The 11,488-nt window shown below is 39.3% G+C and overlaps 1 protein-coding gene across 2 annotated transcripts in view; it reads right to left on the reverse strand.

The window, feature by feature from the left end:
* ZDHHC17 (zDHHC palmitoyltransferase 17) overlaps positions 1-10,544 on the reverse strand; it is an 85,675-nt gene extending 75,131 nt beyond the window's left edge. For both annotated transcript variants that reach the window (XM_087868920.1, XM_087868919.1), the window contains exon 1: positions 9,533-10,544. In XM_087868920.1, the coding sequence (XP_087725046.1) occupies positions 9,533-9,625 (93 nt within the window). In that variant the 5' untranslated portion in view covers positions 9,626-10,544. The remainder of the gene's footprint in view (positions 1-9,532) is intronic.
* Positions 10,545-11,488: the final 944 nt, after the last annotated feature.

Here is an 11,488-nt window from a genome sequence, read left to right on the forward strand (position 1 = left end):
TCAACGCCTCAAACCCCTCCCCCTTGATCACACCTAGGGTTATTTCATTTCTTTTCCAGGAATTTTATTAATGAAAACATATTTTACCTTATATGTTCAGAATAAGCAGGGGAAAAGAAAAAATAGAATGGAATAAACAAAAATTCTGAAGGAGAGTGTTTTGTTGTTGTTGTTGTTTTAAAGATTTTATTTATTTGACAGAGATAGAGACAGGCAATGAGAGAGGGAACACAAGCAGGGGGAGTGGGAGAGGAAGAAGCAGGCTCCCAGAGGAGGAGCCTGATGCGGGACTCGATCCCAGAACGCCGGGATCATGCCCTGAGCTGAAGGCAGAAGCTTAACGACTGAGCCACCCAGGCGCCCCTGAAGGAGAGTGTTTTTAAGAAAATCCAGTTTTAGGATTTCAAGTCAAATGGTTACTCAAAGAAGTAGACTTAGAGCAACTGCCAAAACTGAGTCCTCCCCTAAAACCTTTAACAAAAGCTGAGAGTAATTCTGAGTTTTTCAATTATATAGTCAAAAATAATTTGTGTTTTGACCTATTAAATTATATGGCAGAATATATGTGAGGATTACGGGTTTGGAGTTAGAGAGCTTAGGTTCTAATATAAACTGCCAACTGCTAATGATGTGAAACTGAATAAATTACTTCACCCCTCTGACTCTGCTTCCTAATCTGTAAACAGTTCCATAATACCTGCTTTGCAGAACTTTAAGAAGTAAATGAGCAGAACACTGAAATAACCAAAATGTCCTTCAGTAGGTGAATGAATAACTAAACTATGGTACACCCGCACAATGGAACATTATTCAGCATTAAAAAGATGAGCTGTTGAGTCATGAAAAAACATGGAGGAAACTTAAATGCATATTACTAAGTAAAGAAGCCAATCTGAAAAGGTTACACACTATATGATCCCAATTACAGGACATTATGGTAAAGGCAACACTATGAAAAGAGTAAAAAGATCAGTAGTTGCCAGAGTTAGCAGGGAGGGAGGGATGAATATAGGTGGTGCACAGAGGATTTTTAGGGCAGTGAAACTATTCTGTATACTATCGTAACAATGCATAGATGTCATTACATGTTTGTCAAAACCCAAAGAACATATACCAAAAGTGAACCCTAATGTAACGTATGAGCTCTGGGTGGTAATGATGTATCAATGTAGGTTCATATGCAGCAGAGGGTGGTGCAGGTGTGGGGGCAGCAAGTATATGGGAAATCTTTATACTTTCTGCTCAGTTTTGCTGTAAACTCAAAACTGGTCTAAAAAATAAAGCCTATTAAAAAAACTTCAAGAATTTTTTAAAAAGTAAATGAGGGCACTTACAATCACAGCTAACCAGTGCCTGGCAAATGATATTCAATCAACTCTATGACTGTATTAATCACTTTCACATTGTGCTGTGCTATAAAAAAGGAGCAACTGAATTCAAGCAGTTTAAACCTGGATTCAAATTCAGTTCTGCCACCTACCAACAAGTAACTTACTCTCTCTATGCCTCCATTTCCTCATTTGTAAAATAGGTATAGAAAAGTGGGAGAATTGAATGAATATACATGCAAAACTATTCAGGATAGTGGCTAGCTCAATTATAATTTGATAAATGTTAACAATTACCATTATTGTTATCAAACCGAAGAGATAACATGAAAAGCATACAGTACAATGCTTCATACACTAAATGTCAAATCAGCTTCCTTCCTCCTCCTGTAGTAAAACTTTTACCACATATCAAGTATGTATCAATGAATGGAGAACAAAATATGAGATAGTTTATAAGAATCCTCTCTGGAACTTTTTCAAAATATACATACCACAAATCCACATACTAAATTACAAACTTTAAGAGGTGTGCATGGAAACAGGTGTATTCTAACAAAGTTCTCCATAAAATTCTAATACACACACACACACACACACACACACACACAATTCTTAGCTCACCCAACCCATCTCCCACACAAATCCAGTCCTGATAAAGTTATTGAATACCAGTGACCAATGGGATTCAATGCACTGAAACATACATTATAATATAAATTTCTTGGAGTTTCTATGTATTGTCCCAATAAGGGGCTGACAAATATATCCCACAGGTCAAATCTGACTCACTACCTGATTTTATATACAAAGTTCTATTGGAACATGGCACACCCAATCATTTCCATATTGTCTTTGGCTGCTCTAATAGGACCACCACAGGGCTGAGTAATTGCTACAGAGACTATATGGCCCACAAACTTGAAAATATTTACTACCTGGCCTTTACAGAAAGTCTCCCAACTCCTGGTCTAGATTATTCACACAGAACTCTATTCAGTAACTCGACTAGACCATCTGGCATTAAGAATGAGTTCAATGTAATTACAATATCTCTTAAAGCATGTAAAAAACTACATGACTGGAAACAAAGCAAATAAACAGTTCTTTCAGTTAAGAATATAGAGGACAGAAATAATTTTGCCTGCTAGCATTCCTTCTTTAAGGAAACTATTCTCCCCTCAAATCCAACCAAGAGATCTGAGCAAATTACAGGCCTTATTTCATGGTCATAAGAGTGGAAACAACCTAAATAAGAAAAATGCAATGGCACTTTCCATTGTGGAATAAGGGAAGACATGCAGTCCCTCTCTAATTGTTAGTTAAAATTTGAGATAGATGGGGGGAAAAAAAGTCAGCATCCATGTCACCACTATAGAGAAGAAAGAAAATTCTCTACATTAGGAGAAAACAGAACTGAAATGCAAAGATGAGAACAGATAGAAAACAGTCTTGGTGACATTCTCGGCTCAAGTTCCAGGTACCCTTGAGTCCAAATGCATCCCTGCCATCCTAAGTTAGGGTTATGTAAATCAGTAACTTCCCTTTTTGCCCAAGTAAGTTTTTAAAAGGGTTTGCAACTCAAGGATTCTAACACAACAAGCAACCTCTCTCTTCAGTTCACAGAAGGGTTTATTTTTTTATTTTTCATGAAAATATGGATGGTTTTGCTCATCCCTCATCAAATCCTTCATAAGTTAACAAATGTTGGTAATCCAGAAACTTATTTTTAAAAACTGACAAGGGTAGGGGTGCCGGGCTGGCCCAGTCAGTTTAACCACCTGCCTTCAGCTCAGGTCATGATCTCAGGGTCCTGGGCTGGAGTCTCCCCCCATTGGGCTCCCTGCTCAGTGGAGAGTCTGCTTTTCCCTCTCTCTCTGCCCCCACCCCTTAAACACGCTCTCTCAAAAAAAATCTTTAAAAAAAAGTTGACAAGGGTATAGTACAGTAACATCTCAATCAGTTACTATTTTTCACTTGATTTTTCCTAATATTAAAGAACTGATTTTTAAAAATATAAGCTGTTTAACGTATATGCAAAAAAAAACAAAAAACAAAAAACCACACACTTCAGGTACATTTAGCCCCCTCACCTCCATCTCCTCAATAATAAACATTCATAATCAGAAAAACAAGCTTAAGACATTATAATATTGTAATTTATCAAAGATTCTATCATATTTAGTGTTTATTAATCCTAGAAAATGCAATAAGCATGTGACAAATTTTCACCAACAATTAAAACAAAAGCAAAAAATAATATCCCTTTATAACTCAGGAAATTAAGTTCTTTGCAATATCTCCTTTACAGAAAGCTGAAGTTTCACGACACTTTCAAATTAGTTGCCAGTGTAGTTCTATTTTAAGGATATTTTAATAGAAGATATTATCCTACCACTGGAAAATTATTATACTGCATGAGAATTTTATTTGCATATTTTATAAATACAATATTGCCTTGAATCAATTTTTCAAACTCCAAAGTTTAAAGTATTCGATATTTTATTTTTAAATTACCTTTCTGTACTAGAATCTAATTACAAAATAATACTAGAGTTAGATGATGCTAGGAAAGAGCATTTCACATAACCCTGATACTGAAATGCTTTTTGGATTATGTGGTTGTTAAGAGGTTCTGTCAAAAAGCACACTGTATCAAGATGCCGTAACTAACTAATCCTAACTACCCTAACATAACATTAGAATACTCTCTAAAGGAAAAGAAGTTTGCCATGGGTTTTTAATTTTTAACAAAATTTTAACAAGCTCACTTTTATCTATTGTGAGGGATCTAAAGGCCTACAGTTAATATTTTGTTATTTTACAATGCCTTATTTTATATTCCCCATTACTTTGTGACCTGTCAAAGCATCAAGATCATACTCAGATGTTCAATAAACTCTCCTCATATCAAAGCACACATTTTTAAGAAAATTAAATAGTATTTAAAAAGCTTAAAGTCCTCTGCCCATCTTCTCCTCAATCCCCAATCAATTTTAATTATCTTAGCTTCTTAGCTGCCTCCATATCTAGTACATGTATACTACTATTGCTTGAGAATTACTAACTTCTTACCACAACATTAATACTAACATGCATTGTGTTACTAAGCGCCAGACTCAACTTTATATATATTATCTCACTTAACCTTGACAATAACTTCATGAGGTAGGTGCTATTATACTCCCATTTTTGTCTGGAAAATTAGGACACAGTTCAATAACTTGCCCACGGTCACATAGCTAGTAAGAGGCAACACTAGAATTTAAACTCAAGCAGCCACACTTTTAATCAGTATCTTCTTACACCTATCCACTCCACAGTCCGTTCTAAATAAATACTTTTGGGATGATTCTCTCAAACTAAATCAAAGTAATGAGCAAAATAAAACAAACAAGTCAAAACTGTAAAATGGCATTTCTCACAACCAATATAATTTTTTGGTTTACAGATCAGTAGTTTTCAACTTTGGCTTTGAAACAATCTGAGGTCACCAATTAGTTACATTTTCATTTTGTATCTACTGATTCAGTGGTTACTATGCTTAAGGTACAGTATTTTAAAATCTAAATTACAACTACATGACCTATAGCATTCTTCCTGAATAAAAAAAGGCATTAGATTCTTAAAAACTGCCAGAAAGATATGTTTTAAAGGAAAAGAGTATGACAGTAACCTATCAGAAGAAGAAAAACAGTTTTCAAAGGAATTTTCTATCTACTTTCTGAAAGCAAATTATTTATTTTTGTATACACATATATATCTCTACCTACATAATAGGGCAAAAAATAGTAATGGAAAAAGGCAAAATCATTTTCACTAAAGAAAAACTTCAAAAAAGAGATCTTATAAAATCTGATGGCAAGAGAAGTAGTAATACTGTGGCTTAATGTTTTAAACAAAGAAAAAAAATGAGACATGAATATGGACAAAATTAATGTGAAGCAAAAAACACTGCCATTTTAAAAAAGAGAGAAACCAGAGAAAAGGCAGTAACAGAAGTTTTGAAATTGAGAAAAAAGGGAAGCAAACAAGAGATGAAAGCCCTAGATAATCTAGGCAATCCAGTTCAAAGCTCTAAGTCAGATCTTGCTGAAACAGAGAGCCCCTATAATAATACTCTGGCAAAAGGACGTATTGTGGCCTCATTCTATGAAAGAGCTAGGATGGCTTATTGTGGATATACTAGTGGATGAAACGGAAGAGCGTTGATAGCAAGTCAGCTGGACTGTAGACCAACATATGGTCTCTATTTCCCTGCTGAAGCCATTCTTCTAACCATTCTAGGTGACAGAAATCTGATACTGCTTATAGGCTACACTAATCAATTCAGCACTTATTTGGCTTCTGTTAAGTGTTTCACATGTGTATACATTCCCAATTAGACCATTAACTTCTGCAGAGCAGAAGCTATCCTGAACTATTTTATTTTCACCCATATAACCTAGCACAGTACTATGCATGTAGATAGATGCTCAAACCTACTGATTCTGAAAAATCACAACATACAATCGCAACATTAGAGTTTAAAGAAATCTTAAGAGATCTAGTCTAGCGTCTTTATCTTTTTATCTGAGATCAGGACCTGAGCGGAGATCAAGAGTCAGACGCTTAACCGACTGAGCCACTCAGGCGCCCCTAGCCTATCTCAAAAGCAAAGAAACTTAAGAGCAGTTAAATGTCCAACAGCCTAAAGTTACAGAGCTAGGATTAACACCCTACTCCCATGATAATCAGTTCATCTTTTTCCAAATAGCCTCTAATTTCTTCCATTATGATATAATGAATAATCACCTACTTCATCAGAAAACAAAGTAATAGCACCAGTATTCATTATATCCTAGGGCTTTCAGGTCAGATTTGTTTGGCAGCCTATGTGCCTTGGTCTCGAATGACTGCTTTATAAACATTATATAAACATTTATAAACAGTATTTTTTTACTTAATGCTCACAATAAATACTCTAAGAAGTATTAACCCAATTTTACAAATGTAAATTGACCATGGTAACAGCAAGGGGCGAACCCAGATTCTGTTTATCACCAGTGGCTCTTAACCACTATCCTATACTGCCTCTCATTGATTTTAACACAAAAATCCCAAAGTCTCAAGAGTTCAGTAGAGTACCTGACCCAAACAAAATAAAGAAATGTTTAAAAGAATGACTAAATAAAGCAGAGAAAGACAACTATCATATGATTTCTCTCATCTATGGAACATAAGAACTAGAATGATCAGTAGGGGAAGAAAGGGATAAAGAAAGGGGGGGTAATCAGAAGGGGGAATGAAACATGAGAGACTATGGACTATGAGAAACAAACTGAGGGCTACAGAGGGGAGGGGGGGTGGGGGAATGGGATAGACCGGTGATGGGTAGTAAGGAGGGCACGTATTGCATGGTGCACTGGGTGTTATACACAACTAATGAATCATCGAGCCTTACATCGAAAACCGGGGATGTACTGTATGGTGACTAACATAATATAATAAAAAATCATTATTAATAAAAAAAAAAAGAGAGAGAAAGGGAGAGATGAACTGAAGAATTAGATAAAAGAAAAAAAAATAAAATAAATAAAAGAATGACTAAATGGATGGGTCATTTAACTAATTAAAAAGTAAGTTTCTCTCACAGTAAATATCTCTAAAAAGAAGGTTTCACAGTTCATCTGATTACATAATCCCGAGAAAGGGTTTAATAGTGAGCAATTTGGATACTAACAGAAGATTTAAGGAAGAGCTAATTTCTTTATCCAACAAATAATTCATCTGTTCAACAAATATTAAGTGAGAAACTATTTTTGTGACACAGTGTTAAATTTAAAGATAAGTAAAATAAAACTTGTTCCTATAAGATTCTACTCTATAAAACCCACACAAGTCTCTAAACCATTTACCAAAACCAAAACACATGTGGAACATCTCCCTCCTTCTTCTGGTAGAGGAAAAAGAACATTAACTGAGCACCTACAATGTGACAGTTCTTAATCCTCAACATAGAGTCTCACCTAATTCCTTACTGCTAACTGAACTAGGCCACACCTCCATTTCTGATTAACAAATCCGTACTTTAAGAGATTAAGCACTTGTCTCAGGTCCCTTAGCTAATTACTACAAATTACAGAATTAGTCTGTCTGACCAAAAGTCTATGTTCTCTCCTAAAAGCAGTTAAAAGAATTATTATTTTATTTGCTCACCAAGGCATAGAATGGGTTTCTTTCCAAGGGAGACTGCAAACATGGCTTCTTTTAACAACAAAAAAAGAATACATTATCACAATCCTCACAATATCCTATTAGTTATTATCATTTCATACCATTATTACAAATGATGAAACCAGAACTCAGAGAAGTAGCTTGCCCAAGAACATACTACAAGGAAGCAGAACTCTACCAGATCTGCACCAGGTGTGCATGCAACACTAACCACAGGAAAAATGCAGAAAGACCTTAGCTCTTGTAATTTTAAGCTTAAAATACAAAACATCTAACCTAATCAGACCTTGTGTTTGCTAGGTGAAAAAGAAAGGTAGATAACATTTATGTCAACTTCCACTTTCAATGATAAGACAAGCCGATTTTCTAATAATATTCTTTTAAATGGCAACCTGAAGACCGGTCTCTCAATTTCAAGCCTACAGGCCATTTCATTATTACAAGCAGTATCTCTCTGGATTCGTTGCCAGTTAAAATTATTCTTAAAGTACCAAACAACGTACTATTTCACCTTTCACAAAGCAAAGGTTTATTAAAAGAACAGTATGTTAAAATACATAAAATCAACATTTAACTATTTGAAACTTTCATAGGAACAGATGAGTAGAAATACTCCTTAGCAACATTTTCAATGCATCATCTGAAAACTTTGTTTATTTCTTGGCATATTTTTAAGGCCTAAGTGTGAACTAAAAGAAGTATGTGTCCAATGCCAGTTCTAAAAATGGTACTAACTTGGTCACAAAAATATTTAGTTTTACTGTACAGTTCTGTTTCTCAGAAATCCAGAGGAGCCTTTTCTATTGAGAGTGGCTCAAGCATATTCCTAAGAAACTGTCCCATCTGTTTCTGGTAAATCAAAGTGATGAATAAGAGGGTGGTTGAGTATTAATATATAGCATGTTTAAGTGTGTGTCTTTATTTACATTTTACTAAATAATAAAAGCATGCTTTAACCCAAAATTCAGAAATAAGTAGAATCATTCCAGTGCAAAGTAACCAGGTAGAGACTTCCATGTTTGTTCCCCCCACTACAATACAAAGGTTGTCTTCTTCCCTTAACCTCATAAAAGCTACAGGAGTTCTTCAGGAAGCTTTGCCGCTGTCTGATCCGCCCCTAACTGTGGATCATTAAAAACTGGAATGCATCAAAATTACTTCCAGTACTGAACTAGCACTAGCTCAGCTATAAACTAAGAGGTAAACAAGTACAGAATGTGATCCTGGAGCAGGGCACTGTTTACTTACATGGGAAGATACTCATGTTGTGATGGGAAACGTGTTGCACTGTCCTCCCCTGGCTCCAAAAAACAAACAAAACAAAACAAAACAAAACAAAACAAAACAAAACACGGTACTTTGACAATCTAGTGTAGGCGTGGGTCTATTCCCAAAAGTTCTGACCTCTCTCTTTAATCGCTTAAGGACAGACGCTCAAATAAGGACATCCGACACAAGGTGCCCCGAGGTGCTGCCTATGGCATAACCTGGAAGGACACCACTTTATCCAAAAACTGTGTTCTCCCCCACGGTGATGAGCTAAATGGGAGGAACAGATACTGTCATTCACCCTAGCGAAGCAAAAGAGAAGAAATCAAAACCAGACGCGGTCCCTCCTCGCCCCGGAGAAGCTTGGAGCAGGACTAGGGCCGTAAGTTGCGGTTCCAAACCAGCACCAGGCCCCCGTCGTCTGTGCAGCCGCGAGCAGCGTGGCGACAGAGCAGAACCAACAACATCTCCACCTCTGTCCTCTAGGCAGAGCCAGGGACTGCGTCCCAGAGCCCGCCCCGACCAGGCCCGCCCCGCTATCTCCACCCCGTTATCCGCTCGCAGCTGCGCTCGGGCCTGGATTTGCCTCCCCGCCCTCCCCAACTTCGGCACGTTCCACTACCCTCACACGGTTAGGCCACAGCCCTCCGCAAGTCCTGGGGGGTGGGGAGAAGGTCGGGGCCCCAAGGGCGAGGAATGCACTCGATGCGGTTCCTCACCTCTGGATGGAGAAGGGGCACGCAGCCCGCTTCGGTATCGTACTCATCCGGGCCGTCCGCCATCTTGGTATTAAATCCCTCCTCCCGCTGCATGCCGGGAGAAAGCGTTTCACCCTCGCGGGCCTCGGGCGCGACGGAGGGCACGCGCGAGGGCGAGCTCGAGCCCCGCCGGAGGCGATGCGGCCGCCTCCTCCGACTCCTTCCCCTCCCCCCTTAGCCCCCACCCCCTCCTCTGAGGGCGGGGGTCCCTGCGAGCGTGCGCGCGAGCCCGGCCGGCCCCGAGCGGGAGCGCGCTCTGCTGCACTGCGCCTGGCCAGCCGGGCGGAAGGCTCTGGGCGTGGGTAGCGCGGCCCGGGGGCGGGCCCCGGGCACGAGGCAGATGTGCGCCACTGTCCGCTCGAGGGAGGCGGCCAAGGGGTGATTCAATAACGCGGGAAACCTGGCGGCCCAGTGGGAGCAAGACGAAGCTGCGGCGCCGCGCCGCAGAGAACTGGGGGCACCAGGCTGCAGTGACGGCGCCCGCCCACGAGCACCTTGTCCGGCTCCGAGACCCCCGGTACTCCTTCCCAGAGACCAGGGGCGGAACCTTTACCCGGCTCCAGGTTCAAGACTTTGGGCTGTTAGGCTTGAATCCAGACGTACATCGCTCCTGAAGACGACAGACGCGCTTCTTTCCTCCACGCTGAGAAAGGTCATCCCGCAATTTATACCTCCGGTGGGCACCCGGAAAAACATGGGTGAAGCTTGGGACTTCCTCCTAGAGAAGCCTTTTTAAAATGACCCAACCTGCTTTCGTTGGTTTTGAATTAACAGTAACTACATAAAAAATTTACACCCTCAAAGCCCACAGACCCCCATCTGCTACGTTTCAATGTAACCCAGAAATACAGAGTCGAAGTCATTTAAACTGAATTCGCTGAAATTGGAACCTGATAAAATGACTAAAGCCATTTTTAAACGGATATTAGGGCTGTATGATGGAGGGGTGGGGAATTCCTTCCTAGAAATGTGCTGATGGAACAATTACAGAAAACATGTATCTTTGCTTTTAGCAATTAAAAACTGTAAATCTAAATTGCTCAGAGGAAGATTTAGCAGACATAACGAAACAAGTCTATTAGAGATCCTGATACTAACCTGTTTCCTGTTAAAGCCAAATCAGCCAAGACCACCGGGAAGAAGCCTGCCATCTGGTAAAGTCTAATTTATGTGTAAATCAGGAGGAAGGGCACTCCAGAGGAAGCCTGGTTCAAGGGAAAGAGGAGGATGAAGTATTTTTTGTAAGGTTTAGGTTCCCGCCAAAGGGAGTCAGGAGGGTCTAGGGAGACCGAGTACCGGTTCTGGATTGGACGCTCTTTGTGAGGTGGGATTAGGAAAAGCAGGGATTAATTGGGGATTGGATGCTATCATGAGAAGAGGACCGTTCACTAATTGGGTGCACCCAGTAATAAATAAAAATAGATAAATAGCTAATAATAGCTAGATATTATCTATTAAATAGCTGGATAACTAATAAGTAGCCTCAGCGTCATTGGTAAATGAGCAGTATCACTCAGAGAGGTGTATACTGCTTTTTATAGCTGCTGCATGGCCGTGGGAAGAACAAGGTTCTCTGTTAACTTTGCAGCTGGTTTATCTATCTCTGCCCTCCCAGCACTGCTGCTTTCTCTCATTTCAGTCTGAGCTGATTTTGATTCTTTTGGTCCTAGCCCAAACAAAGAATTTTGGTTTAACTCTTTCACCCAGCATGCTGAACTAAACAGAATGAAGGTTCTCCCTTTGGAGCTCCAAACTGCTTTTAGATGCATTTTAACGTGGACAGAAGTAATTTTCACTTCAACAATTCAATTTTCATCTTGCTCCTCCTTACCCTACATCATGCATTTACTGAAAATAGAGGATGGGAGTAACGGAAAGAAACAGTGGGGAAATGGGGTAAAGAAGATCTTGAATTGT

The sequence above is a fragment of the Ursus americanus genome, chromosome 17, assembly GCF_024610735.1.
Source record: "Ursus americanus isolate L20-20 chromosome 17, mUrsAme1.1.p, whole genome shotgun sequence".
Classification (NCBI taxonomy): Eukaryota; Metazoa; Chordata; class Mammalia; order Carnivora; family Ursidae; genus Ursus; species Ursus americanus.